This window comes from Anomaloglossus baeobatrachus, chromosome 2, assembly GCF_048569485.1.
Source record: "Anomaloglossus baeobatrachus isolate aAnoBae1 chromosome 2, aAnoBae1.hap1, whole genome shotgun sequence".
Classification (NCBI taxonomy): Eukaryota; Metazoa; Chordata; class Amphibia; order Anura; family Aromobatidae; genus Anomaloglossus; species Anomaloglossus baeobatrachus.
The window spans coordinates 727469962-727493533 of NC_134354.1; the positions used below are offsets into that span (position 1 = coordinate 727469962).

At 43.4% G+C, this 23572-nt stretch overlaps 1 protein-coding gene across 2 annotated transcripts in view; it reads left to right on the forward strand.

Moving 5' to 3' along the window:
* Nucleotides 1–23572, forward strand: part of FLT3 (fms related receptor tyrosine kinase 3) — a 187606-nt gene that overhangs the window by 56852 nt on the left and 107182 nt on the right. For both annotated transcript variants that reach the window (XM_075337363.1, XM_075337364.1), the window contains exons 3-4: nucleotides 8171–8373; nucleotides 15375–15490. In XM_075337363.1, coding sequence (XP_075193478.1) covers nucleotides 8171–8373; nucleotides 15375–15490 — 319 coding nt within the window. The remainder of the gene's footprint in view (nucleotides 1–8170; nucleotides 8374–15374; nucleotides 15491–23572) is intronic.

Sequence of the window (23572 nt, forward strand, 5' to 3'; positions counted from 1 at the left end):
TTAATTATTTATTTAAATAACTAAAAACAAAATGGGCTTCTCTGTATTTTGATTGCTGGACATCACAGTGCTGTAAAAATAAATCTTTAAAAAAATGACATAGCGCTCCGCGGTATTTTTGATTCTCAGCGCAGATAAAGCAGACAGCTATGGGTTGCCACCCCCATCTGCCTGTCGTTACCTTGGTTGGCAATCAAAATACAGGGAAGCCCATTAATTTTTTCTATTTAAAAAATAGTTAAAAAAAAAATGACGTTGGGTCCCCCAATTTTTGATAGCCAGCTAGGGTAAAGCAGACGTCTGTAGCCTGAAAACCACAGCTGGCAGCTTTACCGTGGTTGGGGATCCAATGTGGAGGTCCCCCCAGGCTCTTTTTTTATAATTATTTTATAAATATTAATAATTACACAAAAAAAGTAGGGTCCCCTCCAAATTGGATCACCAGCCAAGGTAAAGCGGACAGCTGTGGTCTGGTATTCTCAGGGTGGGAAGGTCCATAGTTATTGGACCTTCACAGCCTAAAAATAGCAGGCCGCAGGCACCCCAGACGTGGCGCATCCACTAGATGCGCCAATCCTGGCGCTTCACCCCAGCTCATCCCGTGCCCTGGTGCAGTGGCAAACGGGGTAATAAATCGGGTTGATACTAGCTGTAAAGTCACCTGAGATCAAGCCCAGCAGTTTGTGATGTCATGGCGTCTATTAGATACCCAACATCATAAACTGTCAGTACTAACAAAAACAAAAAATCGACAAAAGAAATTTATTTGAAAAAACAGTCCCCAAAACATTTCCTCTTTCACCAATTTATTGTAAGAAAAAAAATAAAGGGGTCCCACGACGACTCTGGACCGTCTAGAATATGGGGGGGGAGACATTCAGGGAACGTATCCCCCATTTTCTAGGAGTGCGGACCCTTCATGTGAGGAGTGTGGGTGCAATGAATCTGCACTCACTCTCCCCGGGTCCACAGCAGCAGAGTCCATGTCGTAATGGTTGCTACCAAAGCTGCAATGCCCTGCTCATGAGGTAAGGGCATGCCTAATCAGGAGAACTACTGTAGAGGAAGCTCTGCTCAATGGTATATAGGTGCTCAGAGGTAATAATAGATAAAATTAGTGAGTAACCTCGGCACTCTAAATCTCCCAGACTAAGTCAGTAAGTCACAACCGATAGTAATGCAAAATCACTCTTTATTGGTCCGTATTAAGAAAAAAATTTTTTTCATAAGCATATATGTTTTTGTCCAAAACAAGTTACAAATGACGTTTCGGCCTGAGCCTTCGTCAGATTGGACTTATCTGCATGTAATCATGAAAAATGACAATAATCAGTATCACCTAAGAGTGAGAGAACAATAACATAAACTCGAACAATGTAGAGGTACAATTGGGATGCAGCAAAAAAATTGCAACACAGCAAAAAATGAAACACATGATACAAATGTCATAATACAGTACAAGGACAATATAGTAATGACAAATATGGGGTCAGAGTAGGCTTAGACAGCTCTGGTACGAAAGAGATGTCAATCATAAAGTAACATGTGCAGTAGGTGTAGAGCTACACTATGCATGGCAGAGCTAATGGGTAGACCGACCATAGAAAAAGAACGGAGAAAAAGTGGAGAAAAAGTGGAGAAAAAGTGGAGAAAAAATGGAGAAAAAGTGGAGAAAAAGTGGAGAAAAAGTGGAGAAAAAATGGAGAAGAAGTGGAGAAAAAGTGGAGAAAAAGTGGAGAAAAGTGGAGAAAAAATAGAGAAAAAATGTAGAAAAAGTGGAGAAAAAGTGGAGAAAAAGTGGAGAAAAAGTGGAGAAAAAATGTAGAAAAAGTGGAGAAAAAGTGGAGAAAAAGTGGAGAAAAAGTGGACAAAAAGTGGAGAAGAAGTGGAGAAGAAGTGGAGAAGAAGTGGAGAAGTGTTTGTTCATGCCAGATGGGAGATAAATAATTTTTTACCGGCGCTGTCATTTACTGTAACGTGATCATCGGTGTACGGTGTATGCCTGTGATCACGTGAGCGGGGACCGGAAAAACCGTCCTGAATCATGATCTCCAGGGTCTCAGCTAGCCCTGAAACCCCGGAGATTTTCTGACGCTGGGGGGCGTTATTCACTTATTTCTGCCTGCTGTTTATAAACGGCAGATCAGAATAAGGCTACATTAACACGACCGATCCATTTTTGTGGTCTGGAAAAAACAGTCCGTTTTTTTTCACGGGTGCATCCGTGTGGCATCCGTTTCCGTTCCGTAGACGGTCCGTATGTCATCTGTTTGTCATCCGTGTGCCTTCCGTTTTTTTGTGTACTGCAAAAAAACTGAATGAGGGTAAATGCATAAATTTACCCAGGATCCATAGCTTCATCCTACATGAGGCGGTCACATGTTCACTCCAGTGCCATTTTCTACAGCTTTTCACAGCGTAGAGCGCTCTGGTGATTTTCTTGTGCTTGTGCACTTCATATCAGTCTTTTCTGTCATTATAATGGCAGAAAGACACATAATGTCCCACTCTCCTGCATTTTGTAATTTTGCACCCTTTGGTGCCTTTCATGTGGCACTAAGGGGTGCTTAGCTTTGTATTTAGCCAAAAAAATGAAAAAAAAAAAATGACGTAGGGTTCCCCCTATTTTTGTAGACAGCTAGGGTAAAGCAGACAGCTGCAGCCTGCAGACCACAGCTGGCAACCTCACCTTGGCTGGTAATCCAAAACTGAGGGCACCCCACGCTGTTATTTTAAATTAAATAAGTAAGTAAAAAAAAAAAACACGTAGGGGTCCCCCCAAAATTGGATCACCAGCCAAGGTAAAGCAGACAGCTGGGGTCTGATATTCTCAGACTAAGGAGGTCCATGGTTATTGGACTCTCCCCAGCCTAAAAATAGCAGGCCGCAGCCACCCCAGAAGTGGCGCATCCATTAGATGCGCCAATCCTGGTGCTTCGCCCCAGCTCATCCCGCGCCCTGGTGCGGTGGCAAACGGGGTAATATATGGGGTTAATACCAGATGTGTAATGTCACCTGGCATCAAGCCCTGGGGTTGGTGAGGTCAGGCGTCTATCAGATACCCAACATCACCAACCCAGTCAGTAATAAAAAGAAATAGACGACAAACACATTTTTATTTGAAAAAACACTCCCCAAAACATTCCCTCTTTAACCAATGTATTAGAAAGAAAAACAAATCCAGGTCTGGTGTAATCCAAGGGGTTGCCATGACGATCCACACTGTCCCAGTCAATGAAGAGCAGGATGTTCCCCATTGGCTGGGAGAGCAGTGCAGTGACCTGAGCTAACATCAATGGGTCAGCCCAGGTCACTGCAGGGGATGACAAGTGCTGCTGTCAGCGAGGTACATTACCTGCGCTGATCTCCAGCACACTGACAGCCCCTGTCACTGAGTTCAATGACCGGCGCCTTCACACCAAGTATCGCGAGAGGCCCGTGACGTCACCGCTAGTCAGTCTCGGGTCGGAAGCGAGAGAAGGTGATGTGACAAGCGGCGGCCATGGAGGACAGTGACAGCGCTGAGGTCGGGATGGCGGGACTTCATCACCGCAGGTAAGCCGAGCGGGACCGTGTGTGTGTGTGTGTGTGTGTATGTGTACATGCCGCGGGCAGGAGGGGGCGGAGCGAGCTGAGCGGGGAAGTGTGGGCTTTCTGCACGTAACTAGGATAAACATCGGGTTACTAACCAAAGCGCTTTAGTTGGATACCCGATGTTTATCTTGGTTACCAGCTTCTGGCAGGCTGCCAGCGATGGCTCCTGCACACTGTAGCTGTAAAAAGCCCTGCTTTCTGCTGCTAGAACCGTTCTCGAACGTATCTAGAACTATCGAGCTTTTGCAAAAATCTCGAATTCTAGTTCGATCTCGAACAGCCCCCAAAATCACTCGAGCCTAGAACTGGAGAACCTCGAACCGCGAACCGCGCTCAACTCTATTAAAGAGATATTTTTAAGGACCTCACTTATTGAAGTTATAATGTCACATGGAGTTTTGCACAAACTTCACTGGCGCCAGGCTTGGTTCACATTGCAGATTCTGACACTCCACCCGATGCTTTCTCCAGTGTCTGGGATCAATGCAGGCAGACTCAGACGATTTAAAAGAGTTAATCTCTGCTAGTCTAATTCTTAGGCTCTTTTGATCACATATGGTGGGGAAGCCAATCACATCTGCTCCCCTCCTATTTATTCTGGATTAAATCTTCTACCCATGCCAGCTATAGTTTATTCTGTGTTGTCTATAAGCTTTGGTGTCCCAGACTTTCTGGTGAAAGTGTTGCTTTTTGTTTTGAGCGGTTGTGGAGTTTACCCCTGTTGTCTTATTGCTTCCTTCCTGTTCTTGTTTTTGTCATAATCTCTTATTGTCTTATACCTCTGTGTGCGTGCTGAGTGACAGAGTTTTGGTTTCTCATGTCTGTCTATTTCTGTGGGTTTCATCTCACTTCTTTCCTATCCCTCCCTGGTGGAGGGGGTATCAGATCAGGACTGGTGAGGAGCAGGGTCAGGAAGGAAACTCTGTCATCCCCACCTTTTTGGGGTATCCCTGAGATTGGGGATACTATAGGGCCCCGCGCTTGAGGGTCAGTGTAGGAGCCCCAGTTTCCTGCTATCCCATAGTCATTATCATATTCTACCTTCTAAATATGATATCTATAGAAAATGTTCAAAACCTCCTTCTCAGCCCTGGTTGGTCTTATTATTGCTAGAATAAAAAAAACTATTTATGCGGTAGAGGAGTTATCATCAAGAAAGCTGATGCATAGAAGAACAAAAGCAAATGACCTTGTGAAGATGCTGGCGGAAGCTGGTAAGATTGTGTCATTATCCACAGTGAAACGAGTAATGTATCAATATAGCCTGAAAGGTCACTCTGCCAGGAAGAAGCCATTATTCCAAAAGAAACATAAAAAACAGATTATTATTGGTTTCAAATGAACACAGGAATAAAGACCTTAATGTTTGGAGACGTTCTGTGGTCTGGCGAAACTAAAATGGTACTGTTTGACCATAATGACCATTGTTACCTTTGGAGAAAAGAGAGAAAAGCTTTAAAGCCTAAGAAAACGATCCCAACTGTGAAACATGGGGGTGGCAGTATCATGTTGTGGGGTTGTCTTGCTGCAGGAGGGACTGGTGCACTTCACTAAATAGATGGCATCATGAGGAAAGAAGATTATGTGGCAATACTGAAGCAACAGCTCAAGACATCAGCCAGGAACTTAAAGCTTGGGCAGGAAATGGGTCTTCCAAATGGACAATGACCCAAAGCATACTGCCAAACTGGTTACAAAGTCCTGATCTCAATCCTATTGAAACGTTATGGAAAAAGCTGAAAAGTCCAGTGTGATCAAGACTACCTACAAACATGGCTCAGTTACACCAGTTCTGGGCCCAAATTCCTTCCAACTATTGTGAGAAGCTTGTGGAAGGAGATCCAAGTCATACAGTTTAAGGGCAATGGTACCAAATACTAATGGAATGGAGGGAAACTTTTGACTTTGCAGAAAGTAATAAAAATCCATTAAACATTCTCTCTCATTATTCTGGCGTTTGGCAAATACAAATAATTTTGGCTCCTAATTGATCTAAAACGGGAAAGGTTTATTCTGATTTCATGTCAGATGGTGAGAAAAACATGCATATGTGTATTTTTAAATAGTGTACTGTATGTAAACTTTTGGTCTCAACTGTAGGAAAACACCAGTGTTTACCAGCACGGGCCCGATCTTGCAGTTTGGCTCGAAAGCTTTGGCTTATGCATCCAGACAAAGATAATATTACTAATTCAAACCCCTTCTCAATATAATCATTGATAATAGCAGTATGGTAGCTCAGTGATTAGCATTATAGATGAGCAAACCCAAAGCTTGATGTTCGGTGGTAGTACCAAACATAGACTTTTTTAAAAAAAAAAACAAAAAAACCACAAAAACAGAGTTCGGGTGCTTTACGTATGTTGACCACTTGAGCAAGCATCGCTGTGCTTGGGTACGCTCAGCCCAGCCCCATATGTGACTTCCACTGGGGTTCAGGTCAATTCAGGTTTCCAAACCAAAATTTATCTAAGGTCTGGATGAACCCACCGAACTTAAACTTCTATGGGTCCGCTCATCTCTAATTAGCATTGTTGGTTTGCAGCTCAGGGGTCCTGGGTTTAAATCCCACTAAGGACAACATCTGCAAGGGTTTTTGTGGGTTTCCTCTGGATACTTTAATTTCAGCTCACACAACTAATGGCTCATATAAGATTAAAAAAAATCTCAGAGAAAAGGATATACAACCTTACCAACACAAGGTCAGATACCATGATAATGTTGGGAACAGCACAGGTGCAAAATACTGATGAGGCAGCCACTCACAGACTTACCAAATCATGGATGGGGTGGCTGTCGAGTGTTATAAATTCATACAGATGAAACTTGCATAGGGTGACAGTCACACAGATACGTGTGATGCACAGTGTCTGGCTTACAGCCTATTGATGTCGCCCATATTATTAGATCAGCTGGGCGGTTCAGCACTATATAAGTGCACTTCACAGGACAGACAACCAAATTTACCCGGCCAACATAAAAGGTCTCTGCTGCATCCTACATAAAAATGCAATGAAAAGATGAAAAAAATAATTATAAAATACTTGAGGTATTGGTCCATATTTTGCCTAAAATACGTAAGCTTGCAACCCATGTCAAGGGTCCCCATACTCGGTATTCGAATCAAGTAAATCGGAATTGCTCGGATGATCGCCTCAAGTAACAAGTAAAGTGGAAGTCAATGGGAAATGCAAGCACTTTTCCTTTAGACTATCACAGGACTGGGGGCAGTAAAATAGCTGAAATGGATGGAAAAAGTGCTTAATTGGAATGGGAAAAGCATGGGGAAGACCCCTGGACACATCTCTAACCTTCAGGTCGCTGCTGAGAACAATATTGTCACATTTTTACACCACTTTTACAGACTGATAATAAAACATACCAAACCAAAGATAACATAGATTTTACAGGAAAAAATGTTAGGAAACATTATTTTCTGTATAATGACTTGTATATAAGGCAAATTTAAAAAGAGAGAAAAACCAGCCCCAAACCTAAGGGATTTAGGTAGAGACCAGTGTTGTTTTGTAACCATGGATACCTAAGCTACAAAGCCCTGCACATGAGGTAAGAGACATGGCTATATCAGGAGAACTATTACTACATCTACTATCTACTACATATTGGATGGGATGTTTGAGATGGAAATAACCCTTTAAAGGGAACCTGTCAGGTGCAATATGCACCCAGATCCACGAGCAGTCCTGGGTGCATATTGCTAATCCCTGCCTAACCGTCCCTGTATACACTAGCATAGATAAAGATATCTTTACCAAAAGTATTTCTAAAGATCTTATTATTGTATGCTAATGAGCGAGAGGACTAGTCCCCTGGGCATTAGTTCCCCTTGCAGTTGCCAGTCGGCTCCATTAGCATGTTAGTACGTCCCTTTGGGCCTCTGTGTGTGTGCTAACATGATAATAAATATACGCAGCATCACAGGATGATCTTACTTACCTCTCTGCTGCCATCGCATCCGACAGGGGGATTTCGGCTCAGTGCGCATGACCCTGGAGTTTGGGTTGCGCACACTACTTCAGTTTGAAGCCAGGACACGTACACCCGCCTTCATAGTGCACATGACCCAAACTCCGGAGTCATGCGCACTGAGCCAAAATCCCCCCATTGGATGCGATGGTGGCGGAGAGGTGTGTGAGATTGTCTTCTAATGCTGCACATTCATTTCCATGTTAACACACCCACAAGACTCAATGTATCAATGCAATTTTGTCAATTGTGTGGTTTTAAATTAATACTGTCTAAAAGTTGTCTTGGAACTTTTACCAATGCCAACAACTTTTTCGTTAATTCTCCAGATTTGTGAAGAACAACAAATTTACTAAATGTTTTCTGTCTCTTTTTTTCTTCACCGACCCACCAGGTGACAATAGTTTTTGTTCTGTAGGCTGCATTGTCCAACAGTCCCGATAAGTAGTATAGAATAAACTATATGATCCTGTTACATTTCTACTGCGCTAGTACTATGTTATTTGTAATTTATACCCCTTACCCCTTGTTTTTGCCAACAATTTGGGTAAAATAAATACTATAATTATTAAAACTCTGTATCTTACAGAATTCCATCTCCCGTAATAATGCTACAAACCTGAACTGTCTGCTGACATCACATAACATCTACAGTGCAGCGATGAGCGTGGACATTAATCTTTTTGAATCAGTAAAATTGAAAGTTCTTCAGAACGTAAGCGAGACGGTGTCATATGTCTGGTTTCTGAAGAAGAACAATATGTCTTATGCGGTGTGTGGTCCTGCGCGCAGGTAAGGTGCATGGTTGTCCTATGCTTAGTGAACACTCTATTTCAATTACATAAGAAATGCAACTCCCAATAATTAGTAATCTCTACACTGTGTTCATAATTATTTGATGTTTATTTTGTATTTTGGCGAGTATTTTTGAAAAACCCCCAAAAAATCAACTGAAGTGTAAGTTGATATATGTGCAATAATAAGAGCATGTTTCCAAAGTGGTCATTTCACAGATAAAACCCAAGAAAAAAAACACAAAATGAGCATATATACACCCTAACGCCCTATAGTAAGCAAATAATTAAATAGTAATAGTACAGGTAAACAACAGAGGGTACTTGGTTAACACTATTTGATCAAAAAGCTTAAAATCCATTCCACCGTGACCAGGTGTCCCTAGTTGGGACCAGCGTCGGACTGGCTACAGGAGGAATCTCCAGTAATGCCAGGCCTGGATTCAGGTACCTGCATTGCACTCCTGAGCTCTCACCTGAGCTCCGGCGTACAGCCGAGACTGTACCGCAAGCGTCGAGTGATTGATTCCCCGGTGCTTGCGGTTCAGTTCATGTAAGCTGCAGATAGGCCGGGGTGATCTCCGATGCTCTCACCTGAACTTCGGAGATCAGCCCGGCCTGTCTTCAGCTCTCATGAACTGAACCGCAAGCGCCGGGGAATCAATCACTCGGCGCTCGCTGTACAGTCTAGGCTGCACGCCGGAGCTCAGGTGAGAGCTCCGGGGTGCAATGCAGGTACCTGAATCCAGGCCTGGCATTACTGGAGATTCCTCCGGTAGCCAGTCCGACGCTGGTTGGGACTATATGAGTATTTTGACCATATCATCATTTTTATATAGATATTCCAACTACAAGCTATATACACTTGAATGTTTATTGGATGAAGCAGATCAGGTGATGTGTATTTTTGTAATGAGGAAGATTTGGTTTGCGAAGGATCAAACATAAAGCCACTAGGATCCCATTATCTTCCTATGCTGACATATTCCAGTACTGCAACCTCCCTGGAGGCCCAGAAGAACAAGACAAGATGTTCAGTGACCAGAGACACGGCAAAGATAAGGAAGACTGAAACCCGACCACCATTAAGCAAGACAGAAGACGAAACATCAAGACTAGGCCAAGAGATATCTGAAGACAGATTTTTCAAAGATTAGATGGACTGATGAGATGGGTCAAGATGGATGGGTTGTGGTTAGATCAGTAACAGTCACGGACCTCCAATTTGACCTAGACACCGACAAGGTAGAGGTTGGGTACTGCTATGGGTCGCTATTATTAAAGATGAGCTAGTTGAATCTTTTCAAGTTGATAATGGTCTCAAAATCATCTCCCAAACCTTCTGCCAGTTTTTAGAAGACACTTTCTTCAAGCAGTGGTAGCAGGAGCAAGTCTGCATTTTTCAAGAAAACCGTGATTTTTGTGCAGGACAATGCTCCATCACATACATCGAAGTCTCCACTGCTTGGATGACAATAAATGCCTTAAGTATGAAAGAATAATGACCTGGCCCCTTCGTCACCTGACCTAAACGCTATGGAGACCTCGTGGACCCTTTTTAAACAGAAGATTTCCAATGAAGGAAAACAGTCTCTTCTCTGGTCAGGGTCTGGGAGGCTGTGGTTGGTTTTGCCCAAAATGTTGATCATCAACAGTTTATGAAACTACAAAACACATACAGCTGCACTCTAGAATGCTATCAATGAATAAGGGAACTCTGATATTGCATTACTGCTATAGGAATATTTGAAAAAAGAGAGATATTTAGCTTATGTATTGGCCAATGCATGTGAGCCCAATCACTACGGCAAGGTAATCTCTGTATATCGGGAACCTAACCTGAAATGTCACTATCTGGGTTAAAATCTTACTGTCTAGGTAGCTAGATTCCAGCAAGTGAACACAGCCTGAATATAGGGCGAAGTGCTCCATCAGAAGGAGATGCACTATAAGTATACAAAAAGACTGACCCGCACATCCAACAGTTGTGAACAGGTGCTAGCTTAAAACACATTCTGTTCACACCTGTTGGATGTGCGGGTCAGTCTTTCTGTATATTTACAGATTAAGAAACTGACAGACTCCATGGGTGGAAGGCTTATGACTGTTATAGAAATAAAGGGCTCCTATATGGGTCACTGGTATTTTTGGGGGTAAATGTCAAAAATCAAATTTAATCATTGAAAATACAAATTGACAAATAATTGTGCACACTGTACAGTCATGGCCAAAAGTTTTGAGAATGCTGCAAATATTAATTTTTACAAAGTCTACTGCTTAAGTTTTTCTAATGGCAATTTGCATATACTCCAGAATGTCATAAAGAGTGATCAGCTTAACAGCAATTACTTGCAAAGTCAATATTGGCTAAGAAAATGAACTTTAACCCCCAAAACACATTTCAACATCATTGCATTCCTGCCTTAAAAGGAGCAGCTAACATTGTTTTAGTGATTGTTTCATTAACACAGGTGTGGGTGTTGATGAGGACAGGGCTGGCGATCAATCAGTCATGATTAAGAAAGAATGACACCACTGGACACTTTAAAAGGAGGTTGGTGCTTGGTATCATTGTTTCTCTTCAGTTAACCATGGTTATCTCTAAAGAAACACATGCAGCCATCATTGCTCTGCACAAAAATGGCCTAACAGGGAAGAGTATCACAGCTACAAAGATTGGACCTCAGTCAACAATCTATCACATCATCAAGAATTTCAAGGAGACAGCTTCCATTGTTGCCAAAAAGGCTCCTGGGCGCCCAAGAAGGACCAGCAAATGCCAGGACCGTATCTTAAAACTGTTTCAGCTGCGGGATGGAACTACCAGCAGTGCCGAGCTAGCTCAGCAATGGCAGCAGGCTGGTGTGAGTGCTTCTGCACGCACTGTGAGGCAGAGACTCTTTGAGCAAGGCCTGGTTACAAGGAGGGCAGCAAAGAAGCCACTTCTCTCTAGAAAAAACATCAGGGACCGACTGATATTCTGCAAAAGGTACAGGGAGTGGACTGCTGAGGACTGGGGTAAAGTCATTTTCTCAGATGAATCCCCTTTTCCATTGTTTGGGACATCTGGAAAACAGCTTATTAGGAGAAGAAGAGGTGAGTGCTACCACCAGTCTTGTCTCATGCCAACTGTTAAGCATCCTGAAACGATTCATGTGTGGGGTTGCTTCTCAGCCAAGGGAATCGGCTCACTCACAGTCTTGACTAAAAACACAGCCATGAATAAAGACTGGTACCAGAATGTCCTCCAAGAGCAACTTCTCCCAACTGTCCAAGAGCAGTTTGGCGCCCAACGATACCTTTTCCAGCATGATGGAGCACCTTGCCATAAAGCATAGGTGATCACTAAATGGCTCATGGAACAAAACATAGAGATTTTGGGTCCATGGCCTGGAAACTCCCCAGATCTTAATCCTATTGAGAACTTGTGGGTAATCATCAAGAGACGGGTGGACAAACAAAAACCAACAAATTCTGGCAAAATGCAAGCATTGCTTATGCAAGAATGGACAGCTATCAGTCAGGATTTGGTCCAGAAGTTGATTGAGATCATGCCAGGGAGAATTGCAGAGGTCCTGAAGAAGAAGGGTCAACACTGCAAATATTGACTTGCTGCATTAACTCATTCTAACTGTCAATATAACCTTTTGGTGCTCATAATATGATTGCAATTATATTTCTGTATGTGATGTAAACATCAGACAAACACAATTAAAAACCAGAGGGCAACAGATCATGTGAAAATATAATTTTGGTGTCATTCTCAAAACTTTTGGCCATGACTGTACTAATGACAGTAAGCTTTTTGGAGCCCTTGAAGTCACATAGGTCCTCCACCTTTTTTTCTGTAAAACTTTTTGATAAATTTGCTTCAAACATGTTTGTCTTCTGCTTGTTATTATTCTTGGATCCACCCTTACTCTGGTGCCTCTGTCCAACCCTATTAGGAATAAGGGATAAGCTGCTGCTTAGCAGTCACAGTCTTTTCGATGAGATCATCAGACAGCTTAGCCTAACACATAGTTTGTTTATTTGGTCCCATGTGTCTCAGTGCACGTTCCAGTTCGGGCAGGGATGGTACAATTTATTGGAACTACAAATGTGTCACACAACTTTTAACCCTTTCCAATCCAATTTTTTCCTGATTTTTCAAAACACAAGGCCTGTCAAGGAACAGAGAGCATAACCTGCGCTATCTGCAGGCTAAAATCAGTGCTAATCAGAGGTCAGACATTGAATTGGAAAGGGTTAATGTTGAAGGGTTATCCCATCTAATTACTAGAAGATGCCATAACTTTGTTATCAGTGAGGATTAGTGATGGGTGAGAACTAGCTCAGGTGCTCGGTACTCGTAACTAGTGATGAGCAAACACTACCATGCTCAGGTGCTCGGTACTCGTAACTAGTGATGAGCGAGCACTACCATGCTCGGGTGCTCCTTACTCATAACTAGTGATGAGCGAGCACTACCATGCTCAGATGCTCGGTACTCGTAACTAGTGATGAGCAAACACTACCATGCTCAGGTGCTCGGTACTCGTAACTAGTGATGAGCGAGCACTACCATGCTCAGATGCTCGGTACTCGTAACTAGTGATGAGCAAACACTACCATGCTCAGGTGCTCGGTACTCGTAACTAGTGATGAGCGAGCACTACCATGCTCGGGTGCTCCTTACTCATAACTAGTGATGAGCGGGCACTACTATGCTCAGGGTGCTCAGTACTTGTAACGAGCAATTGGATGCTCGGATGGACGCTATTCGAGTACCCGAATTTAATGGAAGGTAATGATGAACTCGATCATTTTTCAGGCATATCTTCCTAAAAAATGCTTGAGTTGTCCCACATTGACTAACATTATACTTGGGTAGTTGAGTTGCGCCCATCCAAGCATTCAACTGCTCGGTACGAGTACTGAGCACCGAAGCATGGTAGTGTCTCTCATCACTAGTTACAAGTACTGACACCCGAGCATGGTAGTGCTCGCTCATCACAAGTTATGAGTACCGAGCACCCAAGCATGGTAGTGCTCTCTCATTACTAGTTATGAGTACTGAGCATCTGAGCATGGTAGTGCCCGCTCATCACTGGTGAGCATCCAGCCACTGGGTTCCACACCAATCCAAAGATCTAAAGGGTTTCAGAGCTGGTTTAGCACTACGGCTGTATCATAAATCAAAATTACCCTTAAAAACAATTTTTATTAAATTAAAATCCCAACCAGGTGTAGAGTTTAGTGACTGAACATCTTTCTAAAAGTGCACAGTAAAAGGGAAAGATAATGCTAACCCTATGCGAGTCACTCCCTCCTGTGCCCTACCTGTCAGCGGAGGTCGGCACCCTGTATTGCGTAATGGCTCCCCCGCTCACTGTAGACTTACCCTACCTATCCCTGTATATCCCTGCTGTAAAAGTGCAGTGCCTAATAAAGTGCCATAGTGATACTATAAAGTGCACAGTGCTGAGATCAATAAACAATCCAATCATCAGCTACAGGGTAGGTAAAATTAGAGGGTACTCATCACTTCCAAATAGATGATAGAGATGAAATATAAGTCTGGAGCGTCTCATTGTCATAAACACCACGCGTTTCTACTTCTCTTTTGTTCATCAGTAGGTTGATGAGAATGCCCTTTTTTATGGGCTAGTCACCATGAAATTTTCAATGGTCAAAATTGGAGGAGCCAGCTACCAGCATGGTGACTAGCAATAGATCCAGCTCCCAGCACAATGGCCATACATCAGATGGAGAAGATATCCATATCACCTCCATCTGATGTATGGCCATTGTGCTGGCAGCTGGATTTTATAAATTGTAGACAGAGAGGTAAAAGGACCATATCATCCACATTTCGGATAACTGAGATGCTCCGGTATGAGGCTTGTAATAGTGAACTCTTTTTTTTTTATCTGCAATATTCTAACATTTCAATATTAGTTAGATACACAGTGAAATATAACAATTTCCATTTTCTTTTGTTATATGAGAAATTCAGATTTGTGCATCAAAATTTGGGCTAACAGATTGCCCTCCGCCAAATTATCACTACAGTAGGAGGTTTTGGATAGTGTGACAGTAGCCATATACTGGTCTATGGAGGGCTTATGGGGAAGATTGAGTATATTTATCACTACATGAAGGCAAAGGTGCAATGGATCTGTGCAGCTACGAGACAATTGTGTGTAGTTTTTAATAATTGCAATAACTTAGGAGAATTGATGCAATTTGATCTATAATAATATGTGAATGGGGAATAGTAACCCAATGAGAGGAGTGGATGGGGCTATTTTTGGGGGATCTTTATTGTTTGTTAAAGGGAACTTGTCACCAGTTTTTTGCCCTATAAGCTGCGGCCACCACCAGTGGGCTCTTATATACAGCATTCTAACATGCTGTATATACGAGCCCAGGCCGCTGTGTATAACATAAAAATCAATTTATAATACTCACCTAAGCCGGTCACTGTGGTGGATGTGGGTGAAATGAGCGTCTTCGTCCTCCGGTGTCGGCGCCACCTCTGTCGTTCTTCTGAAGCCGCAGTGCATGACGCATCCGACGTCATACACACTCGCCGGCATTCAGGTCCTGAGCAAGGCAGATCAAAGTATTGTAGTGCGCATGCGTGGGACCGGCGAGTATGTATGACGTAGACGCATCATGCACCGCGCCTTCAGAAGGAGGACGAAGATGGCCGAAAGAAGAGGCGCCGGAACCGGAGGATGAAGACACTCATTTGAGCCACATCCACCGCAGCGACCAGTTTAGGTGAGAATTATAAAGTAATCTTTACGTTCTACACAGCGGCCTGGGCTCTTATCTACAGCATGTTAGAATGCTTTATATAAGAACCCACTGGTGGTGGCCGCAGCTTATAGGGCAAAAAACTGGTGACAGGTTCCCTTTAAGCAGTAGGCTATCACAATGGATATTGATCACTACAGGTAATGTAGCCATGACTGAGCGTTCACAGTAATAATACTTGTTTCTTTATTTCAGTAGCCATATTTGTTTGGAAATTGTGAGATCCACTGGAAAACAAGCAGGAATATATGAGCTTTCCATACGAAGTGGAAACTCCAACTACTCCATATATTTTCAAGTGAAGATAAGAAGTAAGTAAATGGTTGCAGAATAACTATACTGTAAGAAGCAAAGGTGATTCGCCTAAACCAAAACTATATTCTCGGGAAGTTTCTTCTCCGTAAATCTATTCTCAGAAAATGCGCTTCCTCATTGAAGATTCGCATTGTGTGTACAATCTTATTAGAGACCAGAGATCACTCAGTGCAAGAGTTTTTGCATACACTGCCAATTTTATGCAAAGAGGTGCAGACAATTGTTAAAGGGTGCCCATGTATAAAACAGTAAATGGCCCCACAAGTCCAATTTTATAAGCAGTTTAGATTACTTGTTCCCAATCATTGGCCCATGTAAACATGCCACTCACCAGCTGGCGAACTGGTGGTAATATTCTGCAGCTGATTTTAGCTATTATATGCCATCATCATTGATAGGACAACATTACCCACAGGGAATGTGCTGCCAATAAAATGCATGCTGTAAGGGGAAAGAATAATAGTATTGTCCCTGTTGCCCCCCTGAGCCACTCAGGGCACTAAAAGGAACTGCATCTTCTTGGGGATGCAGGACCTACCCCCTGGAACCTGGAGTACCAGTGCCGATACCACCAAAGCACACCCAAAATCCTAGTTCTCCACTCCACACCGGGCACAGAGGGTTAACCATGTAAGGGGATGGTCGCCATGGGAAGGAACGAGTCCCGGGATTAGCCAGCCTGGTGGGAGGGGTCAGCAGTCAGTCTAGAGAAGTATGGCACACAGAGAGGTATGCGGACGTGCCTGAGCTGGGTCCGTGCAACGGTGACTCAGGGGGGCACGGAAGAGAGGTCGCCATGGCTGGTACGGGCAGGTACCGCTGGGATCAAAGCACGAACGGGGCACAGGGCCCTAGATCAGGCGCCAGTTCTACACGGCTTGACAAATACCAGCTCAGTGAGGACACCTTCATGGACTTCACCGAACCAAATAATCCGGGAGCATCAGAAGTAAACTAGGATCGGGGTTCGGCCACTTACCTCCCCATAGGGTCCACACTGCCCACCGCATAGAGAAGGAGACTGTAACCCCAAAAGGGACAGTCGGGCCTCAAACACTCCACGCTACGGGGATCCAACCAACAGAGAGTGCCGGGGACAGAGCAACCACCACCAGCCCTGGGAGTACCCACATTCAGCAGCGGCGGTTCTACACCTTTAACCGCAACCCGCAGGTGGCGTCACATACACTAACTTTTATCCCTACTGTAACTACCCCCTTTTACAAAAGAAGCCTCAAGGCACGGGACCGGGGAACGGCCACCAGAGTGACATTCCCATCTACAACCGCCCGGGACCGAGTACCCCTTTCCCAGGGCACGACATCCCCATCACTTTGTGCCAAACTAAATCTGAAATCTGAGTATCTAAGAAAGTAAAAGTGAGGTTTTGACTATGTGTGCAGAATTATTGGGCACCTATCAGTGTATGTCACATGGAGTTTGCACAAACTTCGACGACTGTCATGGTGGCGTCAGGCTCTGTTCACATTACAGATTCTGACACTCCATCCGATGGTTTCTCTGGCATACCTGATCAACACAGGCAGACTCGGGCTACAACCTGCCGTGTGCTCAGTCATAGTCAGACTAGCCGAAGCTAATCTTTGCTATCCTGATCGTTAGGCTCCTTTGATCACATGTTTTGAGGAGGCCAATAACATCTGCTCCTCTAATATTTAAACTGGATAAAATCTTCTACCCATGCCAGCTATAGATTATACTGAGTTGGTTTGTGTGTTTTGGTGTCCCGTCATCTTGTTGTTTCCTTCCTGCTCTTGTTTTCCTCCTTATCTTTTATTGTCTTATACCTCCTGTGAGCACATGCTGTGTGACAGAGTTTTGGTTTCACCTGTCTGTCTATTTTTGTGTGTTTAATCTCACTTCTGACATGTTCCCCCCTGGGGGGTGGGGGTATCAGATCATTGCTTGCTCAGGAGCAGGGCCAAAAAGGAGACTCGAGCATCCCCACCTTTCGTGGTATCCCTGAGACTAGGGAGCGCATAGCCTGAGAGTCAGCTGAGGAAAATATTGTAATTTTAGAAAGAAATTGAAAAATTTTGCAATTTTCAAACTTTTAATTTTTATGCCCTTAAACTACAAAATAGTTAATAAATAACATTTCCCACGTGTCTACTTTATATCAGCACCATTTGTTTTTTACTTTTTTTGTTAGGAAGTTAGTAGGGTTAAATGATTATCAGCAATTTCTCACTTTTCCAACAAAATTTACTAAACTTTTTAAGGACCACATAACATTTGAAATGACTTTGAGAGGCTTAGGTGACAGAAAATACCCCAAATGACAACATTCTAAAAACTGCACCCCTCACACTGCTCAAAACGATATGCAAAAAGTTTATTAAACCTTTAGGTGTTTCATAGGAATTATAGCACTGTCGAAGGAAAAAAAATGAAAATTTTACTTTTCCCCCAAAAAATATAGCTTTAGGCTCAAATTTTGCATTTTTGTAAGAATAACAGGAGAAAATAGACCATACAGTTTGTTGTGCAATTTCTATTGAGTATATCAATACCCCATATGTGGTGAAAAACTACTGTTTGGGTGCATGGTAGGTCTTGGAAGGGAAGGAGCGCCATTTGATTTTTGAAACACAAAATTGTCTGGAATCATTAGTGGACCCCATGTTCTATTTGCAGAGCCTCTGATCTGCCTAAACAGTAAAAAATCCCACACAGTTGACCAAATTTTAGAAACTACACCCCTCAATAAATATATCTTGATGTGTAATGAGCACCTTGAATCCGCTTCACAGAATTTTATAACATTGAGCCACGAAAATGAATTTTTCCTACAAATGTTGCTTTTGCCCCAAATTTTGCATTTTCACAAGTGTAACAGGAGAAATTGGACAGTACAATTTGTTTCTTGTACAATTTCTCCTAAGTACGCTGATACCTGGTGGAAAACTACTTTTCTGGCACATAGCAGGGTGCCAAAGGGAAAAAGCACTATTTGAATTTTGGAGCATTATTTTATCTTAAATAGATTGCAGATGCCATGTCACATTTGAAAATCCCCACACATGGCAAAACAGTTGAAACCCCCACAAGTAACCCCATTTTGATAATTTCACCTCCTATGGATTTTATCTAGGTTTGCAGTGACATTTTTTTCCCTCAGGTGATTCACAGACTTGTATAAAATTAGGCTAAGGAGTAAATGAAAACTTCCCATTTTTCCCAATACAATGTTGCTTTAGCCCAAGTTTTTAACTTTTAAAAGGGTAATAGGAGAAAATGAACTGTTCAATTTGTTACTAAATTTGTCCTGAGATCGCCAGTACCCAATATGTGGTTGAAAACTACTCTTGAGGCACAGTGCAAAGCTCAGAAGGGAAGGGGCACCATATTGCAGTGCAGATTTTTCTTGAATGGTTTGAGAGTGCCATATCACATTGGCAGAGCTCCAGACGTGTTATAAAAGCAAACCCCCCCATAAGTGACCCCATTTTACAAACTACAACCACCATTGAATTCATGTAGGGGTGCAGTGAGCATGTTGACACCACGTGTCTCAAAGAATGTTGGATGATGATAAAGAATAATTATATTTTTACCACTTAAATGTTTTTAGCCTAACATTTTTCATTTTTATGATGCCCAATAGGAAAAAATGAACCACACAGTTTGTTGTGCAATTTCTCCTGAGGAACTACTTTTCAGGCACAGTGGAAATGTTATAAGGGAAGAAGTGCCATATTATAGTGCAAATTTTACTGTTGTGGTTTGCGGGTACCATGTCACATTGGCGTACTGAAGTACCAGAACAGCAGAACCCCAATAAATGACACTAATTTACAAACGACACCTCTCAATTAATCAATCTAGGATTATAGGGATGATATTAACACCACAGATGGCCCAAAATTGTATACCATGTGGCGGTGAAGAAGAAATAATTACATTTTTACCACAAAAAATTAGTTTTAGGCCAAGATTTTACATTTTCACATGGGGAAATGGGTAACAATGGCATCAAAATTTGTCAGACCTCCCTCCCTCTCCAAGCCTCCTAAATGCTGCACTCACTATTGAATTATTGCTCCATTTAGAGGGTTAAACAGCCGGGGAGATATGTACATTTGTGTGAACGCACTACAATATAGGAGTTACCTCCAATGTCGCGAAGGGGTTAAGAAGGGCCATCAAAATTTTCAATAGAGTTTAGGTCAAGTGTGGAAGGGGTCGGGTCATTATTCTTTCATCTTAAAGGCCTTTACTGGCAACCAAGTAGTGGAGACTTTGATTCATGCGATGGAGCATTGAGCTGCCTAAAAATCATGTTTTTCTTGAAAGATGCAGACTTTTTCCTATACCACTTGAAGAAATTGTCTTCAAAGAACTGGCAGTAAGTTTGGGAGTTGATTTTGGGTCCATCTTGAACTCAAAAAGTTCCAACTAGCTCACCTTTAATAATCCCAGCCCATAGCAGTACCCACCGCCACCTGCTGGCATCTGAGTTGAAGTGTAGGTTTGTGTCCATTACTGATCCGGCCACAACCCATCCATCTGATCCATCAACAGTCACCCTCATGTCCTCAGTCCATAAAACTTTTGAAAAATCTCTCCTCAGATATTTCTTGGCCCGGTCTTGACGTTTCCCCTTTTGTGTCTTAATCAGTGGTGGTTGCATTTCAGCCTCTTCACCTCGGCTGTATCTCAGCACTGAACTCCTTGTTCTTCTGGGCTCTCCAGGGAGATTGCAGATCTGGAATATAGCAGTGTGGCGCCCCTGAGGCTTCAGTCGCCACAGGGTACTGCTCCTCGGCTGAGGTTCGATATTTATCCCGGGTACGGAAGAGATCATTGCCGGTAACCACCACAATCCATACAACACACAGTCAGGTGCCCTCCCACTGGGACTGGGTTAGGGTGGGGTGAAGGGGGTGGTCATAATGAGGTATGGGACCTCCTGCCCACTAGTTCAGTAACCGGGGGGGTTGGAGCATCTTCAGGGGGGAGACTGGCGACACACTCAAACAGAAAAGAAGGAGACAGGAGGAGGAACTCAACAGACACAGATTGGAATAGCACTAAGAAAAGCCAGGGACCCGTGGTCTGGAGCTGGATCACTCGACCCAGGTTCTCAGATAGGAAGAGGGATCCCAGGGCTCATGGGGAGTGTGACATGCACCCGTGACCCGCTCCACTAGCCAGACACTGGAGTGGAGTGACACCCAAAAGAAAGGACACACAGGGAGAAGTACCGGCCTTAGCCTCCGAACTATCCGGGATCAGCTGGAGCCCATGACAGCGAAACTCCGCATTCCAGAGGCGGTGATACTTCAGTGAGTAAAGAACTTTGACTGCAACCCCTGTGTCGTCCAATCCTTCCCGTGCCCCGTCCTCGCCTTAGCTGCACGGCAGCAGGAAACTACTACTCCCAACATCCCTATGGCCTGAGCTCTGCCTGTGGAGAGCTGCATCAACCAAGCTGCGCCACCATCTGCCCAAGAGGATATCAACCGCAGCGGTGGCTCCTATGTTAGCCACAAACCACAGGTGGCGTCACGAATACAAACTCTTCTCCCCTGTAAATATTCCCTTCACCCATCTTTATTGACACCGCCGGGGTCACGGAATCAGGCCTGGCCGTTGTGACATCCCACCCCCTACACCGGTGAGTGACGAATAACCTCCCAGACCCCATGGGTGCGTCAGCAGCACTGGAGGATAATGGTCTCCTGGTCACTTCATGTTTGATTCCTCTCAGATCTTTTGCAGTAATTGTGCATCTGTCTCCTCAACATCTTTTTTGCGACCATGTTGACTATTTGCCACAAAATTCATGATATTTCTGTGATCGTAACAATTTCTTAGCAATTTTGTGAGTCCTGGGTCCCTGTGTACTTTAACCTTGTAATGATTTTTGACTCTTCAGAGTCAGTTAAATCTCTTTTTTGTCCCATCTTGACTGAGGAAAACAAGATGCTTTAAAATTCTGCACACCTTTATAGAGGGTGTTATATCTTTAGGCTGCACCCTCCCTCATTACACACATACACATCACCTCATCTGCTTCATCCTATAAGCATTCAAGATTATACTGCACAGATCTGGAAAATCTAATTTATTTAATAATTATGCGCTCAGAGTATTCACCAATAATTGTGAGCTTTCACACCCCATTTCATGCAGAATAGATGACAGTGGGAGCTGCTTTCAAGGTTGTAGGTTGTCCCTTCCTACAGGGCCCCTATACAGCTGCACAGGTTGCACATCTGGTTTGTCTGCCATTGCAATAGCCTTTATCTGTCACACGGAGTTTTGCTAAAAACTCGCCGATTGTCATGGTGGCATCAGATGCTGTTTTCACTACTGATTCTAACACTCCACCCTATGGTGTCTCTGGTGCTTCTGAGCTTCATAGGTAGGCGCAGCATCGATCTTCTGTGTGTTCATCCACGGTCAGGCTAGCAAGAGTTAACCTCCGCTAGCCTGCTGGTTGTTGAAAACCCATCACTGTTGTGAATACATTTTTCAGTTTGGGGCTCCCTCTTGTGGTCAGTGCTGACGGTGCAGTTGACTTGTTAAATGGGAGCCAAACACCTGTGGAGGACTGGCAATCAGGTCATTCAGATTGGACCTATATAACTGAGTAGTTTTCTCCTATCCCTTGCCGGTGATCAATTTATCTCCTGTGTGCTAAGGACATTCTGAAACTAGCCCTTCTCTCTACCAGAACTCCTCTCAGATAAGTTGGTCTTGTACTTCTGCTTATTGTTTCCATTTTCTTGTAGGTTTTTCTGTTTTAATACTAATGCTTGATTCCTGATTTTGCCTTTGTGGAGTTCTTGGTGGAGTTGGATCATTCCCTGCTGAGCGTGTCTGTATACCTAGCTCCATGTTCTGCAATGTATTGTGTTTTGTCATGCTTGGTATTAAATTCAGTCCCTCATCTATATAAGTGTTTTTTGGATTCCAGTAACACCAGAGTACTGATTTAGTGGGGGAGAGCTTGTGTGGGCTCAGGGCTTTTCCATATCAGGCGTGTTGAGATTTATTAGGGTTTTTACGGCTGCAGACAGTGGTCTGTCATATCCTTTCCTATATAGATAGTTTGGGCCTCATCTTTGCTGAATCTGTTTTCTAGCTATGCATTGTGTTTTCCTATATCACCGCAGTCTTTACATGCTATCTATGTCTTTTGGAACTGCTCTGAGGCAGATTAGCTTTTTTAATATTTCTCTCTGTAAGAATATTTAGTTCTTCGGCTTTGTCGAGGCGACTAGGTCATCGTAGGCATGTCCCACAGCTACTTCTAGTTGTGTGTCAGTATTAGGTCTGCAGTCCGTTAAGGTTCCAGCCACTCTGGTTACTTTTTGGGTTTCCGCATTTTTGTCCTTTTTCTGATCCTCCTCGGTCATTGAATCATAACACATCACATTTACTCCATGCCTTTTTAAGATGGTGGAATCTGTCTTCCCATGCCGACTATAGGTTATTGCTGTGTTGGTCTGTGTGCTGTTGTGTATTGTGTTTTGCTTGCAGTTGTTGTGGACTTCACCCATCGTCTTGTTGTTTCCTCACTGCTCTTATTTTTCTCCTTATCACTTGTTGTCTTTTACCTCTGTGTGTGCGTGATGTGAGATAGCATTTTGGTTTCCCTTGTTTTTTTTATTTCTGTTGGTTTAATCACACTCCTGTCCTGGCCCTTCCAGGGGTAGGGGGGCGGAGAGTAATAGACCAGGGCTGGTCAGGAGCAGGGCCTGGAAGGCTTCTCAGATATACTCACCTTTAGAGGTATCACTGAGATCAGGGATAGCTAGGGTTTTCCTAGACTGACGGCCAGTCTAGGAGCCCTTGTCCCCAGCTTTCCCCATAACCACCGTGACACTGTCTTATGAACTTTCTGTTCCTTAGCTCCGATACTGATTATTCCTATTTCCCATTATTAGGAAGCTTGACGACTGTAGCGCCTGACGACCTCGCTGCTGTCTTGTGATTTTATCCCTCATATATCATCCTGATATTGGCCAGGACTTGCAGGCTCTGCATTGTTGACATTGTTCCATACTGTACAAAGATGCATTATTAATATTGCCTGTGTTTGGCAT